This window comes from Morus notabilis, unplaced genomic scaffold (assembly GCF_000414095.1).
Source record: "Morus notabilis unplaced genomic scaffold, ASM41409v2 Scaffold1882, whole genome shotgun sequence".
Classification (NCBI taxonomy): domain Eukaryota; kingdom Viridiplantae; phylum Streptophyta; class Magnoliopsida; order Rosales; family Moraceae; genus Morus; species Morus notabilis.
In genome coordinates, this window is record NW_010358178.1 from 10,639 (window position 1) to 35,071 (window position 24,433).

The 24,433-nt window shown below is 39.1% G+C and overlaps 2 protein-coding genes across 2 annotated transcripts; both read left to right on the forward strand.

The window, feature by feature from the left end:
* Nucleotides 1–969: 969 nt before the first annotated feature.
* On the forward strand, nucleotides 970–4,038 carry LOC112090422. The gene is made up of 4 exons (XM_024161686.1): nucleotides 970–1,439; nucleotides 1,759–2,074; nucleotides 2,246–3,043; nucleotides 3,397–4,038. The coding sequence occupies exons 1-4, from the start codon at nucleotides 970–972 to the stop codon at nucleotides 4,036–4,038; spliced, it is 2,226 nt and encodes a 741-aa protein (XP_024017454.1).
* A 17,319-nt stretch (nucleotides 4,039–21,357) lies between these two features.
* LOC21384872 (protein kinase PINOID 2) lies at nucleotides 21,358–23,866 on the forward strand. The gene is made up of 2 exons (XM_010092167.2): nucleotides 21,358–22,025; nucleotides 22,767–23,866. The coding sequence occupies exons 1-2, from the start codon at nucleotides 21,433–21,435 to the stop codon at nucleotides 23,695–23,697; spliced, it is 1,524 nt and encodes a 507-aa protein (XP_010090469.1). The 5' UTR covers nucleotides 21,358–21,432; the 3' UTR covers nucleotides 23,698–23,866.
* Nucleotides 23,867–24,433: the final 567 nt, after the last annotated feature.

A 24,433-nucleotide genomic window follows, 5' to 3' on the forward strand; every position in this document is an offset into this window, starting at 1 on the left:
AGGGCCGAACAAAGACCCCGACATGACGGCCACGGCGGGCAAGGGGATGATCGACGCCGAAAGGAGAACCAGCGTCCAGAGGATCGTGAACCCGTCAGCGTCATACGAACTGTCCTCGGCGGCCCCTATATAGGAGGAAACTCAAGAAGGTCTCAGAAGGACTACGCCCATGAGGCCAGGGGGGTTTACCAGGAGCGATTCTGAAGAATCGCCGCCGTAAAAACCCCAAGGTACAGCCACACCAACGTGGCCTTTAATGAGGACGACGCCAGCGGAGTTCACTTCCCCCACAACGACACATTGGTGGTGGAAGCCGTGATAGGGAACCACACCGTATGACGAATCCTGGTAGACAATGGGAGCTCGGTGGACCTCTTATACTCTGACTGCTTTGAGAAAATGGGGATCCAAAAGGAGTAGTTTGAAAAGACCTCCAGGCCACTCTATGGTTTCACCGGGGACTCCGTCATCCCCCAGGGGACCATCCGGTTGCCTATAACCGCCGGAGAAAAACCCTGACAGGCTACCACAATGGCTAACTTTGTGGTAATAAAAGGAGGCTCCCAGTACAACTCCGTGATCGGAAGCCCGACCCTTCAGGCGCTAAGGGCCATAACTTCCGTCTACCACCAAAAGGTCAAGTTCCCTACCCCAAGTGGCGTAGGCGAGATAAAGAGCAACCAGTACGACGCCAGGGTTGCATACTCCAATGCCCTACGCGGATATGACCAGTCGGGGAGACAGAAGGCTAGGATGGTTCATCAGAACCCCGTCGAAGACACAGACCCCAGGGTTCAAGAAGAGGTCACATGGTCCCAACCCATCGAGCAACTGGTGGAAATTTGAGTTGATGAAGACGAGTCCACCAAAGTGCTGAAAATATGCTCAGATTTAGCCCCCTCACTTAAAGTTGAGATCGAGAACTTCCTTAGAAAAAACTTGGATGTCTTCGCCTGAAATCACGCTGACATGGAAGGGATCAATGCCAACATTATATGTCACTCCTTGAATGTCGACCCCTCATATCCTCCTAAGAGCCAGAAGTGTCGACCGATGAACCCTGAGAGGTATGAAGCACTGAGAGAAGAGGTCGACAAACTAATCAACAATGGATTCATCAGGGAGGCCCATTACCCACGTTGGGTCTCAAACCCAGTTCTAGTAGTCAAGCCTAACAGGGACTGGAGAACGTGTGTCGACTTCAGCGATCTCAACAAAGCATGTCCAAAGGATGGCTTTTCGCTCCCACGGATAGACCAAATGGTCGACGCCACGGCGGGACATGAGATGTTGAGCTTTATGGACGCCTATTCCGGATACAACCAGATCCCCATGCACCCAGCCGACGAGGAGCACACATCCTTCATAACCGACAGGGGTCCCTACTGCTACAAAGTTATGCCATTCGGCCTGAAGAATGCAGGGGCTACCTACCAACGGTTGTGAATAAAATGTTCGCTCAACAGCTCGGCAAAACCATGGAGGTATACGTCGACGACATGCTTGTAAAAAGCGCCAGGGCCAGCCAGCACGTCGACCATCTGGGTGAAATGTTTGGGGTATTAAGAAAATATCACATGAAATTAAATCTCCAGAAATGTGCCTTCGGAGTTGGGTCGGGGAAATTCCTCGACTTTATGGACAGCACCGAGGGATAGAAGCTAACCCGCAGAAAATCAAAGCCCTGCAGGACATGCGGTCCCCAACCAAGCCAAGGGAAGTGCAAAGGTTGACATGATGTTTCGCCGCCCTAAACAGGTTTATATCAAAGGCAACAGACAAATGCATCACTTTCTTCGACGCTTTAAAAGGAAGCAAGCGTTTTGAGTGGACACCACGGTGTGAAGAGGCCTTCCAGGGATTAAAGGAACATTTGGGCAGACCTACAATCCTGTCTAAACCAAACCTCGACGAAGAGCTTAGCCTATATCTCTCCGTGTCCCAACACGCCGTAAGTTTCGTACTGATAAGGGAGGAAGAAAGGGTGCAATTGCCAATCTACTATGTGAGTAAAAAGCTTCTCGACGCCAAATCAAGTTACAGCGAAATGGAGCGCTTAGCCCTCGCCCTGATGGTAGCTTCGAGAAAGCTTCGGCACTATTTCCAATATCACACCATACGGGTTCTTACAAACCACCCGTTGAGACAGGCTCTACAAAAGCCTGAAACTTCCGGTCGACTCCTCAAGTGGTCGGTAGAACTAAGCTAGTTCGACATAAAATATGTGCCAAGAACTGCGATCAAGGGCCAAGCGTTGGCAGATTTCTTAGCCGAGTTCTCCCATAGGCCAGCCCCTACCGCGCCTGAAGGAGTCGAGACTGCACAATGGAAACTCTACGTGGATGGAGCGTCAAGCGAAAGCGGGTTAGGAGCCGGCGTCTTATTAATTAGCCCAGATGGCCACAAGATTACCTCGGCAGTTCGATTTAAATTCAAGGCGTCGAACAATGAGGCGAAATACGAAGCGCTAATCGCGGGACTACGCCTGGCCAGCCACCTAAAGATCGAAAGGCTCAGCGTCTTCAGCGATTCTCAATTAATTGTCGGGCAAGTAAAAGAAGAATATCAAGCACGCGGCGAGAAAATGGGAGCGTACTTAAGGAAGGTAAAGGAAGAACTCGTTAAGTTCAAAAGCTACGAGATACTCCAGATACCACGAACCGAAAACGTAAACGCCGACGCTCTGGTAAAGCTAGCTTCCACAAGAGAGTCCGACACACTAGGGGTCGTTCCCATCGAAGAATTGGAGCGGCCGACTATTGAAGAAAAAGTTAAGGCATTAATCGTCCAAGCAGGTGAAAATTGGATGACGCCACTCATCCAATACCTAATGGACCCACAACTACCAAACAATAAAGATGAAGCCAAACGAATCAGGTATAGAGCTGTTAGGTACTTGTTGTACGACGGCTTGCTCTACCGGCGAGGCTACTTAACACCTCTACAGCGGTGCCTGAATAATGCCAAGGCCCAGAAGGTCCTCCAAGAAATCCATGAAGGGGTCTGCGGTAACCACACCGGGGGGCATTCTTTGGCTCTAAAGGTATTAGGCAATGATACTACTGGCCCACGCTAAAAAATGATGCTTTTCAATACACCCGACGTTGCGATAAATGTCAAAGGTATGCCACGAGTCCTAAAGCACCCCCAGAAAATTTAACTTCAATTCTCAGTCCATGGCCCTTCGCCAAATGGGGGGTTGACCTGATTGGGCCATTACATCTTTCGCCCGGGAGCCTTAAATTTGCAATCGTCGCGGTAGACTACTACACAAAGTGGGCAGAGGCAAAGGCGCTAACTACAACGACGAAAGCGGCTTGCACCAAATTCATGTGGGACAACATCGTGTGCAGGTTTGGGGTTCCCCACTCAATAGTATCCGACAACGAAAAGTAGTTCGACAATGCCTCAACACGCAGATTTTGTGACAGCTTGGGCATTCGGAAAGACTTCTCGGCACCAATCCATCCGCAATCTAACGGACAAGTCGAGGAGGTCAATAAAACATTAAAGTACACCCTCAAAAAGAGACTCGATGATCTAAAAGGAAAATGGGCTGAGGAGCTTCCCAAGGTCTTATGGGCATACAGGATGATGAGCCGAACTACTACAGGTGAAACGCCCTTCTCCATGGCGTATGGCGTTGAGGCAGTGCTCCCCATAGAAATTGAAACACCGACTCTAAGAACCGTCGTCCAAAACAACGACGACAACACGGAAGGCATGAACGGGGAACTCGACTTGTTGGAAGAAAAAAGGCTCGACTCCCAACTGCGCCTCGCCGCTTATCAGCAAAGAGCAGCGCGATACTACAACAAGAAAGTTCGGCAAAGAAGGTTCGTCCCAGGGGACCTAGTATTAAAAAGGGTAACGCAAAATACAAGACCCATAAATACTGGTTCACTGGGCCCAACTTGGGAAGGGCCCTACTGCATAAAGGAAGTACTACGTCCTGGCACCTACATTTTAGAAAGCCTCGACGGCAAGAGGATTCAACACACGTGGAATGCAGAACAGCTAAGGCTGTACTACCAATAGTGTATGTAATTCTTACGCATTTCAATTGTACATTCTCTACGAATTAAATAAATTGACATGTTTGCAGAAAGAAAGGAATTCACCCCTTAATAACATGCCTGCTTAAGAACCCAATGTTATATAAAACAGACATGGGGGACAGAGGTCCACAAATCACTAAAAACATGGCGAGCACTTAGCAAAATTCTAAGAAATTTTCCAAAGCGACGACCCCAAGGGGTGAAATCAGCGTCAAATTCTCCAATGAGAAAAGACGGACACTTAGCAAAATTCTAAGGAATTTTCCAAAGCGACGACCCTAAGGGGTGAGATCAGCGTCAAATTCTCCAAGGAGAAAAGACGGACACTTAGCAAAATTCTAAGGAATTTCCTGAAAACAACAAATTGCGAAGCAAGGTACGAACAAAATCCATTACCCTTATATAAAAAAAAAGGGGGGGCAAAGGTGTATATATAGATAAAATGAAAAGATGTCCAAATCCATATTAAGTTACAAAACACAAGAAAGACAGAAAGACAGGTAAAAATCATTCCAGGCCTCGCCGCCAGCCGCCGATTCATCGCCGTCACCAGGCGGGGAAACGTTGTCATCACCAGCAGGAGGAGAAGAGTTATAAAGGAAGCTCAAGTCCCACTCAGGACGCTCCTTCTTGATCAGATCGACAATTTACTGACCCGCAGACTGAAAATCCTTAGTGCGGATGTCAGTGAGCTCCGGAGAAGCCTTGAACTCCTCAATAATCTCAGCGCACCTGGCGTCGAAGGCAAATGCAACTTCCGCCTCGGCTTCCCTCTTCCCCTCAGTCTTCCCCTCAGCGAAACGCCTCTTCGCTTCCTCAGCTGCTTCAGACAACTTTTTATCAGACAGATCTGCCTGCTTCGTGAGATCCTCGACCTCAGTCTTCAACTTTGCCAGTTCATCTTCCAAACTCGCTAGCTTGGCCAAGGCCACGTCCCACTTCTCGATGGCATCATCTAGATGTTTTTTGGCATCAGAAACAAGGGAGTTGAGCTTGGCTTCCACATCGTCCATCTCCTTATCACGCTCTTCAACCTTAACTAGGTCAAGGAGGTTAAGCATGGAAAGGACCAGGCTCTGAAAAGTTGAAGGTCAGAAAAATAGGAATGCAGAACGACGAGTATTAAAAAAAAAAAAAAAACAAAAAAAAAAAAAAAAAACAAACTCTCGACAAGGTCTTACGTGGATTTAGAAGGAGATTTGTTTGCGCTGACGATCGACCAAGGATGATTGAGCGGTAGCAACCCAGTGTGGCTTGAGGAAAGACTCATAGAAAGCCTGAAAGACGAGGGAGAAGCGAGGGGGAAGTTTTAGCATCGCCCCAATCTCAGCGTCAGATACGTCCGGGACTTGAAACTTGGGATCTATGATCTTAGCCCCCGGAATAAGTACGCGTTCTCTCAGCGTCAGGGGAATGTCGACATCAGGAATAGGGACCGTCGGCGTCCACGTCTCTGCCACCGGCATTTTTTCCTTACGCCTCTTTTTCTGCGCAGGATCCATCTCCGACCCCGAAGGGCCTTTGGTCTTCTTGCTCCTCGGCGCATGGGAAGAAGAGCTAGCCTTCTCCTTTCCCTTCGACGGGGGCTGTTGGCTCGGCGGGGGTTGTTGATTCGACGGTGGCTGCTGGCTTGGCCCGGATTGCTAGCTGCCAGGGAGTTGGATTCTCAAAGACGCCATCTCTACAGTGACGACGAGACAAAGGTACATTCAACATTTAGAAAACAAAAGCCGTAATAAATAAAGGCATTAAGAGCAGAAGTTACCCTCGTCGCTTAAATGGAAGTATGAGCGAACGTCGTCTAGGTCCGAAGGATCTGGGAGATCAAGGATTAACCCGGCACTTCGAAGGTTGGCCTGGGTCAGGAGAGTATCTATATGGTGAACCTCAGACGGATACGGCGAAGCAGTATCAGAAGTTCGGTGCCAGTTGAGCGGGGGAAATGCAATAAAAATGGCAGTAGTCCTTTATGAAAGGATGAACTGGGAGGGTCATCCCCGCCGTAACGGTTCTGGTATAAACCGGGAGGTACCTGGTCGGCGGCATGCTGGTCCTAAAGTGCATGTCCGGAAGGAGGTATTCGAACCACCTCCTATCGATGCATCCCTCCTTTACAGCCCGGACGATATCTTTATTCCGGACCCTCGACGCCACAACATCGGCGGTAAAAAAGGGCCTATCCGGACACCACTTGTGGCGGCCAGGGGGGCATCTACCATCGAGGCAGCCACCACGCCCACACTGCCCCCCGTGAAGGGGATCCGCTCTACCACCTCGTCCAACATCCGCTCTACACTGCCAAATTCACTACCAAAGCTGTCGCCCGGTACAAATCTGGCTTCATAGCCGGCCTCGACTTCTTCTATGTCCCTCAGCACGGAGTCGATGCTTGAAGACGAAGAAGACCATGAGATCTCCACCATTGAAGGGGAGTCTGGACGGACGACGGAAGAATCCTCTCGACTGGGGGAATTTTGTGCCATTGTTTTGATGATTAAAAAGGCAATGAGCTAAGTTAAAATCCTAACGTCGAGAGGAAGAAAATGGTGACTATTCAAAACGGCGACTACTCATACACCTCGACTTGACGTCGACCATTCATATGAGAATGGTAACGGCAAGTGCTCATAGAGTTTCAAGTCGCTCAGAACCCAGAAACCAGAAGAACACAGACAACAGTAAAATGGAAACAGAACTGTCCTATGCAGCAAAGTAAAACAGAGTAAGTATCCCAAATTTCTACATTCTGCGTATCTCCATACATATGTGAATCAACTAGAAAAACAAAGAAAAAACCCCCACGAGTAAGCAAAACAAACAAAGGATGATGAAGCTTACCGGTGAAAAAAGAGTTCCGGGGAGAAAATCTCAGGTTGAATGCAACACGCCTTGAGAAGCAAGAAGTACGAATTGAGGTTTTTGTGGAGAAGAAGTCCGACAGAGCAAAGGGCGATTCAGCAGGTACGGGACTTGTTTGCGTTTTTGAAAAAAATAGTTGTTTAGTTTGAAGAAGGTATTTAAAGGGACGAAGGTCCTCGACCCCTAACCGTCGGATGAAGACCTTTCAAATCCAACGATAAGGGGGTCCTGCCCAGATCTGACGGTGACAAGCGAGGGCGGGAAAAGGAAGAGTCGCGATCCAAAGGCTCGCACTCGTCCTTTCAAAATGACGCCTTACGTCATCATGGGGAATCGACCGACTCGACGGTTGCGTCCCCCGAAGGAAATCCGAAGCGTCCAGACATCATTGCAAACAAAGGCTCAGAACCGGTTTCCCACACCCGAAGCACGGAGGTATGACCGAACCAAAGCTCGAGGCCGCCTAAAAGGAACCCTCGACCTAGGGGGTGGCTGTTATGTGGGAAAATGTGACGGACACCTGGGCGTACGACAAAGCGACACGTGGCCCTAACTACTCCCTACCAAGCGACAACCCTCGACGTCTACAGCTCTAAAGAGCCCAAGTGCGAAGTCCAACGTAGGGCGACAACTCTTCCTGACGTCGACAGACCGTGCCGTCGAGTTTGAGGCACAAAGATCCCTCGACGGCAGAATCGATCACCAAGAAGGACGTTTGGGCTAAGCATGGCTGACGACGAGGGGAACGTTCTCTAGAGAACGTGGCAAGTTGCGTACGAAAGTGGGGAACGTCAACAGGCATTAATGGCGAGCTCTTAAACCGCCCCACAGGGAACAGGAGAGTGTTACAGGGGCGCACAGAGCCGTAATAGAAGACTAATTGGCTGAGTAAACAGTGTTGATTGATGGGCTACATCTGGGCCTAAGAAGGGAAAGCACTTGAGTGCTTCTGCCTAGGAGGGAAACCCACCCAGCGAAGAAAAGCCCGGTATAAAAGAAGGAAGACCCCCTACGAGGAGGGGGTTGAGATCCAAGCAGAAAAAGAAGAGAAAGAGAGATAGCAATTGATGTAAATTGTAACCCCCTCAAAAAGAAATAGACAACCACAGTGGATGGAGCTCTAATTTTACAGAGTGAACCACTATAAACCTTCTTGTCTTCTTTACTTATGCACGTCCAAAAAACAATAAACTTTCACACATTTAACACACATGCCGGTAATCCTAAGGGAAACTAAGGGGTAACCCGGCCGGTTTTTTGTTGACGAGAAATCACCGTCAACAGTTACAATGCTATTTTCCTTCAAAATTTTGGTTTACTAAAAGTTCTAGCTCTGTCACTGATGGCAAGAATAGTTTTTGACAATGAAAGCCAAGCCATAACAAATAGGCTTGCTAGAACATAGTACGCCACTTGGATATCTATTTCTTTTCTTCATTTCTGCACAGTAACTACTATTAGGCTTGACAGGGAGTAAAAAATACATAATTCAATTATATCAAGCCTGCATCATATCCTAATTTGCAGACAATCAAAAATTAATTTGCTTGTAATTCTTTTGGCATTGAACTTTAGTCACATAGCTCCAGAGAACGCACGAAAAATTCAAATGTGTTCAGCTTCAGAGCCATTTTGTTGGACATAGTAAGTGACAAGAAGAATTCAACCTTCCATGAGCCTAATTCCTATCTAAACTTACTAGAATACTAAGTGATTAGACTAAACTTTGGTCATGAACCTAATCTATTCTAACTCTTGTATGCATACTACTAGCGTCTGATTTGAAGTTACATGATCAAAATTTCAAAAGCTTGGGGCTTATGGAATGCTTAGAGATCTGTGAAGTTGATGGATCAAACAATGGTAGCAGGAAGACTTTCCCCTCCCTCAATATCAATCATCATGGTTGATGTATCTCTAAGAGCTGAAAGTTTTGTTTCTTTGAAAATCCACTGCTGGAATACAGTCAAGACCAGCGTTTTCAATCTCCTCCAGAGTCGAGAGAATAACATTCTTGGTTGTGTCAGGTGCACCTAAAACAACATCTACCACCGGAGCTGGAAGTGACGATTTGGTGCTGCGTTAAGTGCCCTGTGATCACTCTGGTTTCATTCTTTGTAAAGAGCACAAAGGAGGAATTAGAAGTGGGGTTGTCAATGGGGCGGGGCAAGTTTTTAGCTGACCCGCTCCACATTGCTTAGCGGGGCGGGGTGCGGGGAAAAAACCAGTGGGTCTGCGTGGCGCCCGCCCCGCCCCGCGACCAGCTTTTTCTTTTTTCTTTTTTTTTTTCCCCTTAAATTAAGGCTACTGGCTTTTTCTTTTTCCCTACATTTACAATCCCATTGTTAAAGTTTTTTTTTCATTAAGATTTTGTTAGAGGATTCAAAACTTATACCAGAAACGGTGAATATGGTACTACCGAAAGATAGAGTAAAGCTAAAAACGAAAAAGAAAAATGGTGAAAAAAAAGAGCACCTTGGTGGGTTTCCATTTCTTGGAAACAGCACGCACTCTCAGAAAGTTGAATTTACGGCGTTGAATTTTCATATCTCCAAAATTCCAAACCAAAACCTCTCCACAATCCCGGGAGTAAAAAAAACAAATAAAAGAAATCAAACCCCCAATCTCTTTCACAGAAATTGCAAAAATTGATAACCAACAAAAACACTAAATCAAAACCAAAATCGTGGAGTCAAAAGGAAAGACGTGCCTTGAACACAAATATTCTGAACGAATCCAGAATTTTTGTTCTGACGGCATAGGCGGCGGACGGAAGCGACGACGATGGTGGCGGCAGCGGAGTATTAGCCGGAAAGGGTGAGGAGAGAGAGAGTTAGGGTTAAGGTTTTTGAGAATTTGAACTTGGGGGTGAAGAGGAGGAATGAAAGTCTGTGAAGAGTCAATTAGTTGCTTTTTTGTTATAACGTAATGGGGCGGTTTGATTTAATCCGCTCCGAACCACACCCATACGGCAACTTTATGGGTGTTGATCCACACCGTCCCGCAAATCAATATATGTGGGTCAGATCCTTCCCATTAGGGACAGGGCACCATTTGCCCGCTGCCATTGACATCCCTGGTTAGAAGGGCAGGAGAAAAGATAACATATATCAATAGAACCATTCATCATCAACAAAAACACTTAATGAAAGCTCCTAAACACAAAAGAGGAAGGCATTTCAATGATTAGTTATCAGCAATCACTATCTAAAGTCTCTAATGGATTCGCCCTGGTACCTCATGGATTGTGCCAAACTTCTAATGGTTTTGCCCCGGTGCCTTAGTTTATGCCTCAGCCTCACTACCATGTGGCTGCACCTTATGCTTTGCGTCGGAATGCCTTGGTGCCTTGGTTTGTGTCGCACATGATATGCAGATCATGTGGCTGCACCTTATGGTTCGCGCCGGGATGCTATGATTTTGCCCCGACGCCTTGGTTTCTGCCCTACATGGTATGCAAACCATGTGACTGCAACTTATAGTCTACGTCGGGATGAAAATGATTTTGCCTCGACGCCTTGTTTGTGCGCCACATGGTTTGCAGACCATGGGAATGAACATTATGGTTTGCATTGGGATGATAATGGTTTTGCCTTGGTGCCTTATTTTGTGCTTCACATGGAATGTTGGCTATGTGATTGCAACAAGATGCAAATGGTTTTGCTGTGATGGCTTGGTTTGTGCCCCGTATAGTATGTATATCATGTGGCTGCACCTTATGGTTTGCGTCAAGATGATAATTGCCTCAGTGCCTTGGTTTGTGCTTCACATAGCATGCCGGCTATGTGATTACATCATATGGTTTGCACCAAAATGCTAACGGTTTTGCCTCACACTACACATCAATGCACCTTATGGCTTGCGTTAGGATACTAATGGTTTCACGTTAGAGTCTTATGGCTTGTGCTTCATGTGGTATGCAGACTAGGTGAACGCACCTTATGGTTTTTATCATGGTTTCAAACGGTTTCTAAAGATTCCTCATCAATATGCTCGATGGGAGGCGTTCTGGTTTTCAACAATTAATGGTTTCGTTCCAAGATGGGATGCATTGAATACCAAATTGATTTTGCAGTAGTAATTAATTGTTTCACATCAAAATGGCTCGAGGGTTTTGAATCAACAACTAATGGTTTCTCTTCAAGACGCGTTGCATTAGATTTCTCATGAGTTTCGCACCACCAATTAATAGTTTCGCCGAAGAAGCTTATAATATTCGTTTGGAGCAGCTTTGCATCAACAGTTATTATTTCATCAAAAGCTTTATGATTCATGTTGGGTTCCTAATGGCTGTCTTCAAGAATTCTATGGCTTTGAAGAGCAAAGCAACACTTGTGCATCCGGTGTCTCTACCTGACGAACGATAGTATGTTGGTTTTGGAAACTATTTTTTTATGCGGAACCATATATCTAGTAGATCATGTATAACAAAATTTTAATAAACTTTTTGAGATATTGTATAAAATATAATAATTTATGTACGAATAAATTAATCAAATTAATTTTTAAATGAATTTACTTAACGAATGATTAGGTCGATAACTTGAGGTCTTTGACCATGAACATTCCTCGCTCCAAACGTGTTTAGAATACCTGAATTTTTCTTGTTAATTCCTTAAATTTACGAAGACGTGTGTATGGGCAAACCACACTCAAAACTCAAGTTTTCCATGAATACCAACACATACACGACGTAGAATCGAATAGAAAATTTTCCTATTCTTCACTCTATAAAACTTACCATTATATGCTAAGGAGAGCAAATATTGTGTTCTCTAATTTTCTATAATTTTTTATTTATAGAGTACCTGTCAAACTCTCAGAAAAAGTTTAAAATTTATCTCCAAGATAAAGCTTGATAATTATTTTCCACTCCTATTTTATTTTGGAAACAAAATTCCCCCTCACTCTTATCCACAGGGGCCGGCCACCACAGGGATATTCCTCCTGTGGTTGGCACAAATTATAGATGGGGAAGGAAAAAAAATTCTCATTTATCATGCAGTCTAATTTTGACTCAAATTCAAATTCTAATTAAAGTCAAACTTAATTTAATTTGAATTCCAATTGGTTTACTTAGAGAGCAAGCAACTAAATCTCATAGTCTCACAGTGCTGGACGTGTACACCATGTGGACTCCTTCACATGTGTGTTTAAAAATTAAAATTTAAATAATCACATTATTTAATTTTATAATTAATTCTTGAGCGTTCTATTCAGTATTCTATAATTCTAAAATTCTCAGTTTGCCCTTAATGTAATGTAGGATTACAAGGATGAAGCGGAGACTCGTGGACTTATAAATCTGAGTTCCAATAAAATTAATAATTAATTAAAACTCTTTAATTAATTCTATTAATTCAAAAAGTTACTCCATTGTAAAATTAGAATTACACTCTCTTAATTATAGATATAATTTACTTCTAAACTGTAAAGTGTTCATTTGATATAACCATTACATATAGATCAATCATCCATAAATAATTTGTAATTGGACTTAGGTTAAATTTGTTAACCTCTCTAATTACATCTTTTTCATTAAGTACCATTGATTCTCTAATGGACAATGATTCATAAAATAAATTCATAAATCGGAGCTCATACTAGTCCATGTACCGAATCAATCCTCAAGAGAATTATTTATTTACTTCTTTCTCAAGAAGGGATGGATTTCATCTTGTATAATAACATTCTTTACTACTCACTTCATCATGTCTCCAAAATACAAAGAATTAGATTCAGCATCTCGAAATCCTACCGAGTAAATCAAAAGACACAAATCCATAAATAGGAGTCTCCTAATAAGTCATGATTAAGATCGTTCTTTATATGACTATCGATAGACTCAATTAGAATTTTTATGCTTAATGAAAATTATCAAAAATTCATATTGTGTCTGTGTCCCAGTTCTACACAATCTAAGTATGCATAATATATTCATTCAATATTTCTCTATATTAACATGTGGATAACACTATTTTAAATGAGAATGACATGTATTAGTAATGTTTTAATTAAAGATTCTAAACTTTAATTTAATTCATTACGAACATCATTTTGATTATTATCTTTAAATATTATCCTCTCACATATAACGCTTATATACAATATTCAATGTCACATAAATAATTATGAAATTTTTAATGATATTCATAAAATATTCAATAATATATGCACAAAATATAATAAATAAATTCTTTATTAGATAAATAATAATTATCTTATTGCATCTTATTCTTTTAGGACACCATTTTCAACAACGAGTCCGATGCCTCCACTTAATGAATGAATTCTACATCAACAATGGTCGCTTGAATACTTTTCTGAATTTTATGCTACAAATGGTCCTAAGGCATCAACACATAAGGTGGATAGGCTTTCACAAGTTCAATATGATGGGTTCTTGTTCTGACAAAGCTCCCATCTCACGAAGTTTCTTCTTTCGAAGAAACTCCTTCGTAATGGAGTTCCTCTCAGACAAAGCTCCTTGCTGGTTTTGTTTCTTGTTGATGGGGTTCTATATTGGAAATGCCTTCTTTTAATGGTGCATTCATTAGATATCTCATTACAAATGGAATTTCTGATTGGTTTCGTTACTAATAAAATTTCATTCAATATGGACTTCATTGCTACAAGAGCCCTCCACTAACTAGAGTTCTTTTCAAATGAAGCTTCCCATGAATGGAGTATTCTTTGTTCTGAAGTTCTTTAATTGATGGAGTCTTGCATTGATGGAATTCTTTGCTAAGAAAAACCCTCCAAATACAGACCTCGTTCATTTCACCGATTTGAGTTTATAATTCGAGTTTTGTTACAGTAAAAAACTTTCAGAAACAGTCATATTTAACTTTTTTACTGCAGTAAAAAGCTCTAATATAAAATCACATCTCAACTCGAATTAAAAACTCGAATCAACAAACTAAATGGACTCATAATGTTTCCTATCAACAACTGAAGGCATAAGCAATCTCTCATAACAACGAATTAAACTCCGAACGATATTGGAAATCGCCTCCTACGGTAGGCCAAAACACATGATGAAGCTCCAACCAAACTCTCTTCCCGATAGAGTATCCTCCACACGAAGTTCTTTTGTCCTAACAAGTCACCATCAGACTAGAGTTCTATCAGTACAAAGCTTTCTCCGTAAGAGACTTTTACAAAGCCCTTTCCTAACGAAATATTCCTCTAGACAGAAAAAATTAACTAAAGTGACGTTTGATTCATGAATTTAAAATCATAATTTATAATTTTAATTTTAAAAATATAAATATTTTGTGATAAATATTTTGTGAAAGAAAAATACGAATCAAAAATCATGATCATAAATTAAATAAAACTCTTAAAATAAACATCACATAAACCAACCAATGACTTCTCAATCTTGTATGAGATGCTCTCTAGATCGAGTTCAGATACCCTGAACCAACCAAAGTGGACCACGTTGACGACAATGATAACTGCTTAGCTAATAAGAACTTGACACATATCATCTACAATAATCTTTTTTATTGATAAAATGCCAATTTCATCTCAATGTCTAGTTTGATATGGACATTTATTGCTGCGAGAGTGGGACTCTGACAAAGATCAATGGTATTATCTCTCCATTCTAAGTCATAACATATAAACATAACATATATCATATGTGCATCTATATATGTATTTCAATGAAGACTTTGTCTTCGATATTGAACAAAATTTGAATTGTGCACATTTGATTTCTTTATTTTTTTTTATTTATATAATTACATCCACACCAATTATTTATATTTTCCATCAAATTCTATCGTCCCCAACCAACTAGACAATGGGTTAGTTGATTTTGATCCGAGCTCATAAAAAGAGAGGACCCTATGTGCTTCTATATAGTCGCGTCACCATGATATATTTACATACATTATAATTTAGATATATATATATATATTTATATAGACAAACACAAGCACTTTAAATGAAAGCAGTGGGGAAACTTCCAATTGTTTTAAGTATAATTTCATTTTGCAAGATAATGTATAATTATTATTTTTCCATGTGCTTTATGAACTTTTTTCAATTTGCATTGACTATTGCTTATTTTAGATAATAATATGTTTAGAATAATTCTGTCTCGATTTTATATGTATTATATTTTGTTATAATTTAATAGTTATCTGATCATCTCATTCTAACTAAGCATGATTTTGAATTATGTCAACTCTTAGTCTTAGACAGAAGCACTCCCGGGTAGGACCAATCTAATTATAAATAAGTAAACCAAATTATGCAAATTAAAGCAAAAAAAAAAAAAAAAAAAAAAAGAATAAAAAAAAAAAAAAAAAAAAAAAAAAAAAAAAAAAAGAGCATTAAAACAAATTAAATGTCTTGGGCCACATGAGTTGAAGCTGCCCACTATAATGTGTCCCAGAGAAAGACAATCACTAAATCAAAGGACATAAAAGGATGAAATGCATTTCTCAGTATATGCATCCATATCCTTTTAGAATTTAGCACATTTTCACTGAAATTCATGCTTTTAGGGAACAATTTCTTTTGGTCTACCATTGGTAAAATAAGATATTATTATTTTTTAAAACTATATTTATCTCACAGTAGGTGCATACATTTGTTGTGGGTTGTCAGTTTGGCCATGTTTTGCTCAGTCCTTTTTTTTTTTTCTTAGCACTTGGAATTAGAAAGGAGGGCAAAAGCAGATTGTATTTGCCAAATTTCTGCTTAGTTTTGTTGAAGAACCCCATTTCAAGGCTAATTTCATCATTTTCATATTGGAATACGGGTATTTGATTATCCTTAGTTTTTCACTATTGACAAGGTACCCTGAAAAGTCTGAATTTTCTCAAATTACCCCTTGATTTTGCTTGCGTGTTGCAGAATACTACTAAAGTCCATGACAACAGCTAAATTTTGGACAAAAACGCCAAAATTACATGGTATATGAGCCTTTTTGAAGAAAGTAATTGATATTTTAAATAATGACCGAACTGTGTAGTGTCACGTATATGAGGATATTTCTTTTTAAGTTTTACTGTCATTAATTAATTTATAGTACTCCGCAATACTTTATTAAATTCAAGAGATAATGATACAATCAAAAGTTCGAGTAAGAAATTTACAAACTTTTAGTCAAAATTTAAGGAGCAAAATCCATGATGAAAGAGAGAACAAAATTATGACCACAAAAATTTAAAGAAGTGACAAAGCATATAAACTTTCAAAGTTTGATACACAAATATGTTCCCCTCAAGGCTTCAACAGAGAGATAAACTGTAACAAGAAAGGTTGGTGGTGGATATTTCTATGGGCAAGGGGAGAAGAATGTTATGGAGCAAGTGATGGAGCTTTGAGCCTTCCTATATACTTGTTACTCTGCAACACTGCAATTTTTGTTAGGCCTGCTGCCTGAAAATGAAACCAAAAGTAAGAAAATGATAAGATCCTGCAGAGAAAAGTGGAGGAAAGAAAAGAAAGGGAAAAATACAAGAAGAGAAAAATAAACACAAAACAATGTTTGTTTGTATATCATACTTACAAAGGAAAAAATTTGAAGTGTTCTTTTGTCGTGAAGTTGAAATTTCCCTTCTAATGGGGGACAAGATTTGGTGTGATCCTCCTAAATGTTCACTCCAATCAAAACCCATCTCTCAGTTTTCCCGCTTGAAAATAAGTTCATTTTTTGGAATTCTTTGATTAAGAAATAACTAAATAAATAAATAAAAAGGGAAAAAAAGGCATAGGGGTCCCACAGTATCAGCATGATGGAATGGGGGTGTGTAACCTGAAGAGTGCAAACCAGACTGATTGAGTGATCTTGGTTGTCTGATCTGATGCTAAAAGTTGGGAAAATCTGATGCCTTTATATGAAGGGATTGATGGGAGATTTTGCATATAATTCAATGACATTCTGAAATGATTCAGAGTACAAATATGCTTAGTTTACTACAGGGTGAGGTAAAAAAGACCACATGACCAAATTAAGAGAAACAGTGAACATATATATATATATATGTACTTATATATATACATATATATGTGAATGAAGTTCATAAAGTAAAACATTGTAACATTTTTCCTCCACTTCAACTTCATTTGCTGTGCTATGCTAGTGAGTCTCTAGAAATATGCGTCAATTTTTCATATTCATGAACAACCTGAAACAGGACATTGCATTTGTCTATAGATACAAGAATTTCAACCTTCTATGACAGGAAAAAAAAAAAAGAAGAAGGTCCTCGATGGCTCATTGTTGGTCACAGAATACTTTTGTCACCAAATAGTACTGGTCGCAATTATGTAGACGCAGAAACCCTTCACAAAATATCAATTTTCTTGCAGTGTTACAACTTTTACAGTCGTTTTTCCATGGAAAATGGAAGAAAGCCTTTTCAAATTGCAGGATAAGGTTATTGCCTGAAAAATAAAAACATGATAGAACGTAAGCTAAGGACATGCACGGAATATCGGCGAAATAGACGGATTTATATTAGACTGCAACTGGGGAGCAAAGTGACAAAAAAATAAAAAATAAAAAATAAAATCTACTATAATTGCTTTTTAACTGTGAATTATTTTAGACGAACAAAAGGTAAAAAAAAAAAAAAAAAAGGGTGGAAAATTATACTTATTATGATGGGCAACAATTAGGCTTGGATAGTCGAGCAATAATCAAGTTAAATTTGAATAATATACAACCTTAAGTCATGTTGTTTTCCTGCCTAATTGTTATCTGGCTGGGAAAGCACTATTAATTGTCTTGATCCTACACATATTTCTTTTAGCAAAAATTATGGGTTATAAGTCTCTACAGAAAAAAAAAAAAAAAAAAAAATCTATTCATCACCAAAAACGGCAATCAAAAAGTGTCATGTGATGCTACAAGATAAATATATACCACTTCTAATCCACTAACTAGTCCCAAATGATGGGACAAAGATTAAGATAATTAATAACAAGTTTTGGAGAAAAAATGAAAGTGAAAAAATGATTCTATGTTAATGCCTCACAATCTTAGCTGTTTTTTTTTTTTTTTTTTTTTGTCAAATAAATTTAATTTCTATAAACTACAAGCAATGGCATGTGTAAAGGGAAAGGGAATGGACCCAATACAGGTCCCCCTTGGCTAAATGGGAGATCACATGCATGACAAGAATATCATAAAGATACTAAGACCAGAAGATATAAAGGGATATATATATATATATATATATATATATATATATTACTCCCACAATATTGTACCTATGAATGAGGTGGATTTGAATTTGAGGCACGGGTGTTCCATGCATCCACTTTTCCTTTCTAACACCTCCAAAATGGGTTTACTTTTAATTTTTAAAATACCAAAAACTCCCCTTTTTAAATTTTTTAACATTAATAACTACCATTCTAAAGGAGAAGCCTTTATGAGGGTCTGGGGCTGTCCATACCTTTGACCGGTTGTTACTTTGCAAGTTACACCGTTTTCTTGATGCTACGACATGTCGTTTGGGGTTTTTGTGTGGCTTTTTGTTGCATGCTTTCACTTTGGCTTGGGCATTCTTGAAAAGCGGTGCAGTGTTAGCTTTTAACAGAAAAGAGGAAAGGCTTTTTTGACCGTCAGCTTTAGAAAAGACTCACTTTCTGACTGTGATTAACAAACACGCCAACACTTTTTGTTAATATATGCACTAAGTAAAGAGGTTTATCAAATTTTTAATTTTCCCTGTGAGTTGTGATCAAATGATCACTTTAATAAAATTGAATTATTTATGGTTTTATAGAGCTTGCATTTTAAGCTTAGAAAAAAAAATCTATATATGTACACACACTACGTTTAATTATAAATCAAAGTTTCGTTCACTTCGCGGATTTAAATTTATAATTCTTCAAACTAACCACTTTGATGACTGACTTCATCATTTAAAACTTATTATTAACTCGCTCATCAACTTATTATACCTAACTCACAATTAGTAAATTCTCTTAAAGTTTAAGTTGTCGAAATAACCATTTTGATGAAGAGAGAAAGTACAAATTTAATTTGAAACATAAATCAATCTTTTTATTATTCTTTTTTTTTTTCCTATTTGGTGAAAGGGGATACCATAATTCAAATCAAAGAAATACAAATATACTTACACAGCCACTACGAGAGAACCATGACCCTAATAAACTACCAACTCTAAGTAAATTCAAATGAAACGCTAGTCGAAAAAGTGTCACCAAACTTTAATAAGCTTAAAATAAATAAAATAAAAGCCAAATATCCCAGTAAATTAAATTTGGTGGAGAAAAGTTAAGGCGTTTACTAAGACATTACTATGTATCATGCAAATTTTTACAACTAGAAGTTGACAAAAGGGTAGAATCTTAAAATTTTTCTTAAAGGATAAGGTAAATAAAGAATCTCAAGTTACAATGAATCTTTTTTTTTTCCCTCGTTAAGTTATAATTTAAATGAGCTGCTGAGGATGAACATATCCATTTTTGGAAAAGTTACTTTAGAAAACAAAGAGTAGTGGCTTTGTCAGCTTATATAAGCATGCCGAGAACCCAAAAAATATATATCAAAACAAAAGCTCTCTCTCTCTCTCTCTCTCTATCTTTATGTGCTGACAGTCTTTTGTTTGGCTGATTTCGCTTTGTTGATTAAGTAGTAGTACTAGTACTGCTATTACTGCTGTAATTCCACAAGATAGATCACCAAGAAAGATCTTCATGACGATCTGCACTTTCTACCTTAATTTAATGTTTAATCTTTTGTAATATAAAATAGTGAAACCGCCAAAACCATTGTAGCTTTTTTTTTTTTTTTTTTTTTTTTTTTTAACATTTTGCGCTTAGCTACACGTGATCCCTCAGAAAATGTAGTTGCAAACTTTGCAATGGCAATGCTGTGATATTCTGTCAAAGCAGGGGCAGTGTTACATATCATAATCCCATAAAACATGGTGCTTTTAAATGCTACTTTGGTACTTCCCTTCATCCTAGTCCCATAAGAACTTGGGCTCAATTAACTTTGTCAAGTTAATATTATAATTCAGCAATTCTAACCAGTGGTGGCATGGTAGCAAGAACGTTTGCTTTAAGTCTTCCTCATTTACAATCCGGGTTCGAATTCTCACGTACTCACAAAAAGAGTCCCAACTTTAAAAGTGGCAAATACTCATCTACGGTGGTGGGTGAAGGGACCAGTGGCGGACCGGTAAAACCTGGATTATGAACGAGCAAATAATAGGTTTAGACGTTTGGTTCATGGATTAGAATCGTGAGATTATAACTATTTTTTATTTATGTGTATTTTTTGTGAGAGAAAACACTGTAACGAACCATGAACCATGATTCGAATCGGGATACGAATTCCCCAACCAAACAACTTACAATCTCCTTTTTTATTAGAAAAAAGAATAAAGCAATTATATGGTATTTTAATAATAACAATTATTTACATTTCAAAAAAAAAATTCCAAATTATTTATATGTTGATTTTGGCGCATACCAACTATTATAAGAGGATTCACATAATTTTACATGATGGTTTTTCCCGTTTAATTTAAAAATCAGTAATGATTACTAAGACTAAAACAACAATGTTTGTTTTTATTTTAATAACGATGATCATTAATAAGAGTTTTAAAGATTATATACCCATTTTGAATAACTTTGCCACGTATATATATATATATATATATATATGGCTGTAAATAGTTAAAAGAACAAAAAATAACAATAATAGTTTACTAAATGAACAATAACCATAATACCTAATTGTTACTTTCATCGAGCAGTAATATATATCAAGCAGCATGATCAAATTATTGCTCTTTACTAAACTACTCATTCATATGTCATCATGGTGTATATGATCATGGTGTGTATTCTAATTACATAAATTTAGATAACTACAATTCATGATTAGTAAAAAAAAAAAGGATTAATAATACTATAGTATTCTTCTTTTTTTCTATTTAGTGTCCATAGACAAAAGCGCGAATTTGTAACCTTCTTTTCAAAAACAAAAGTTGTAGTAGTAATAATAATAACAACAACAACAACAACAACAACAACAACAACAACAACAACAACAACAACAACAACAACAACAACAACAACAACAACAACAACAACAACAACAACAACAACAACAACAACAACAACAACAACAACAACAACAACAACAACAACAACAACAACAACAACAACAACAACAACAACAACAACAACAACAACAACAACAACAACAACAACAACAACAACAACAACAACAACAACAACAACAACAGCAACAACAACGATACCGAGTCACTATGTAACCCACAAAACCTCTATATAAAAAGGCTGACAACAACAACAACAACAACAACAACAACAACAACAGCAACAACAACGATACCGAGTCACTATGTAACCCACAAAACCTCTATATAAAAAGGCTGAAAACAACATCAAAAGAAACCCTCCTTAAACACACACACACATGCAATAACTTCTCCTTCTTCCTCTTCTTCTTTTTCTTTGGCAACCACAAACATTAACATTAATGGCGAACAACCTAACATCAAAACTAGATCATGACTCGGACTACGACAGCAGCTGCTCCTCCATAACCGTCCCCGACTCGAGCCGGAGCTGGATGAGCAACCTCAGCTTCGGCAGCCACCGCCGAAGCTCAGTCTCGTCCGCAGTCACCGACGTCTCCTCCTCGACTACCTTCACCTCCCACAAGCCCCACAAGGCCAACCAAGCCGCCTACGAGGCGATGCAACGCCTCCGTTGCTCGAGAGGCGGCCGTGTCGGGCTTGACCACTTCCGCCTCCTCCGCCGCCTCGGAAGCGGAGATCTCGGCAACGTCTACCTCTGCCAAATTAGAAACCCGGTCGTGGGGCTCCCGCAGTGCTTCTACGCCATGAAAGTCGTCGACCGGGAAGCGCTGGCCATCAGGAAGAAGTTGCAGAGGGCTGAGATGGAGAAGGAGATTCTTGGGATGCTTGATCACCCTTTTTTGCCAACTTTGTATGCTGAGTTTGAGGCTTCTCATTACTCTTGCTTGGTTATGGAGTTTTGCCCCGGTGGGGACTTGTACTCTGCTAGGCAACGCCAGCCTGGGAAACGCTTTAGCATTTCATCTGCTAAGTAAGTTTATTATTATTATTTGTCATTAATGATATTACTTTATATTTAATTATAATATGGTATATTGTGTCTTGTTTATTTCTAAAATCTGATGTACGTGAAGTGAAGTCAGAATTATATTTGAATCAAACAAATTGACACAGAGGCATGTATTTATTTTTTTTAACCACCCTTTTTAAAGTTAGTACATGCAAATTTTGGAGATATTTAGTAGTAGGGTAAAAAAGAAAAAAAAAATCTTTCTAAGGTGCTAAAAGAATATCTTGCCCGGAAAAAAACTTTTAATTACGTTAAATTTTTCTTTAATTAATAAGCATCATACTCTAAAAACGTACTAAAATCTTGTTTAGGTTTCTCAAATTTCGATAAATCTAACGAACAGAAACACAAATCATTGTCCTACAGTAGAAAGTTCTTTGATTGAAACAAGTTAAAAATGACATAATCCTAGTTTGAAAATTGTATATATTACAAGTGCTTTTTTTTTAGCATGTACCCACATATAGTATAAATGTTATATACATACAAAGGCATAAGCAACTAATACTATTTTTCTCAAAATAAAAGAAAAAAGAAAAAAAAAACTACCTAGTACATAGTATTTTCCCACTAACTAGCTTAATTTATTAGTCTCAAAGGCTGTAATATGTACTTTAGGTTTTTGTTTAGTAACGTTAATTGAATCTGTTGCTTTGATTTACTTTATGCAAAAGAGACTAATTATTTAATTAATTATGACAGGTTTTACGCTGCAGAGACAATATTAGCCCTAGAGTATCTCCACATGATGGGCATAGTTTACAGAGACTTGAAGCCTGAGAATGTTCTCGTCAGAGAGGACGGCCACATCATGCTCTCGGATTTCGACCTCTCTCTTAAATGCGACGTCGTTCCGAAGCTCGTCAGACGCCAATACGACATCAAAGAAACGGCAAACGACAACAAGATGATCATCAAATGCGTGACACCATCTTGCGCCGCTCCCATGCAGCCCGTCCTCTCCTGCTTCTTGGCCGCAAGATGGATTAAAAAGAAACCAAAGGTGATTAGGACCATTACAGAACAAGCCCACCATGATCATCATCACGATCATGACCATAATCATGATCATAAGCAAGTAATACAAATGGACGGTCCAGAATTAGTGGCCGAACCCATCAACGCAATGTCGAAATCCTTTGTGGGGACACACGAATATTTGGCCCCAGAGGTGATATCAGCGCAAGGGCATGGAAGCGCGGTGGATTGGTGGACATTGGGAGTGTTCCTCTACGAGATGCTCTACGGTAGGACTCCTTTCAAGGGAGAAAACAATGAGAAGACTTTAGTCAACATTCTCAAACAGCCGTTGACTTTCCCTAGAATTGGTGTCACTAGTGCCAAAGAGTATGAAGAAATGGTCAAAGTTCAAGACCTAATTAGCAAGCTTTTGTTGAAGAATCCAAAGAAAAGGATTGGAAGTTTAAAGGGTTCGGTGGAAATCAAACGACATGAGTTTTTTAAAGGTGTGAATTGGGCTTTGATTAGGTCAGTTAAGCCTCCGGAAGTGCCAAGAGATCATTTGAAAATCAAGAATAATGTTATTAGAAGAGGTCCTAATTACATGCCCAAGTTGAGCAAGAAAGAGAGGGAAGAACCTTATCAAATCCCACATCATGTTGATTACTTCTAATTAACGTATTCTAATTATCTAGATCTCATTATAATTAGTGTAAATAGGCAAAACAGAAGGAAAATGAGAAAATAGTTTCCTATATATAAACATTCTGTTTTTCCTTTAAATGTGGGAAGTTTTAGATTATGTAAGGGTACCCCAATTAGTTACTATGTTGTGAATTAACAATATCTAATTATTAATCGACTATTATAATTTAATTGTTTTTGGGTATTTGTGCCATGCCTCTAATCTTTGACTGCTGCATGTTTATGAATCTAGGGAAAGTTTGTAGCGAGGAATAAATTATCTAATTAAATTTTTTGTAATATTAGTATGCTGTTTATTATGATAAAGATTCATAATTTGCATTAATAAAATATGCTTATACCGTTTGATCTTCATGTGTTCATATACTAGGTTACAACTAGTGCATATATGTATACACGTGTATATATATGGTTCATTTATGCTGGTAGATCACAAGATTAAATATTTTTGCATACGTGTAAAGGAGAAGGGATCCCATAATTGTCCCAGTGTGATTCTCATGAGAACTCGATGTAGTCATGTGAAGACAATAATTACTCTTGCTCAATGATGGAAAAAAATATACAATAAAAATAGAGATTGAATATTTCTTTTTTCACTTTTTCAAAATACTAGTTACTTTTTTCATCTGGGCACTTTCATATCCACGCATTCACATGCCATTTTCACCGATAAAGGAAAAAGAAACAAAAAATCCATCATT

What these genes read in the sequence shown, in the direction of transcription:
- LOC21384872 (XM_010092167.2), top strand. Translation starts at nt 21,433, where the DNA reads ATGGCGAACAACCTAACATCAAAACTAGATCATGACTCGGACTACGAC. An exon ending in TTTAGCATTTCATCTGCTAA is followed by an intron (nt 22,026 to 22,766) that starts GTAAGTTTATTA and finishes TAATTATGACAG; the next exon opens with GTTTTACGCTGCAGAGACAA.
- LOC112090422 (XM_024161686.1), top strand. Translation starts at nt 970, where the DNA reads ATGGAAGGGATCAATGCCAACATTATATGTCACTCCTTGAATGTCGAC. An exon ending in GCAGGGGCTACCTACCAACG is followed by an intron (nt 1,440 to 1,758) that starts GTTGTGAATAAA and finishes CGCCCTAAACAG; the next exon opens with GTTTATATCAAAGGCAACAG. An exon ending in GCTTAGCCCTCGCCCTGATG is followed by an intron (nt 2,075 to 2,245) that starts GTAGCTTCGAGA and finishes ACTGCGATCAAG; the next exon opens with GGCCAAGCGTTGGCAGATTT.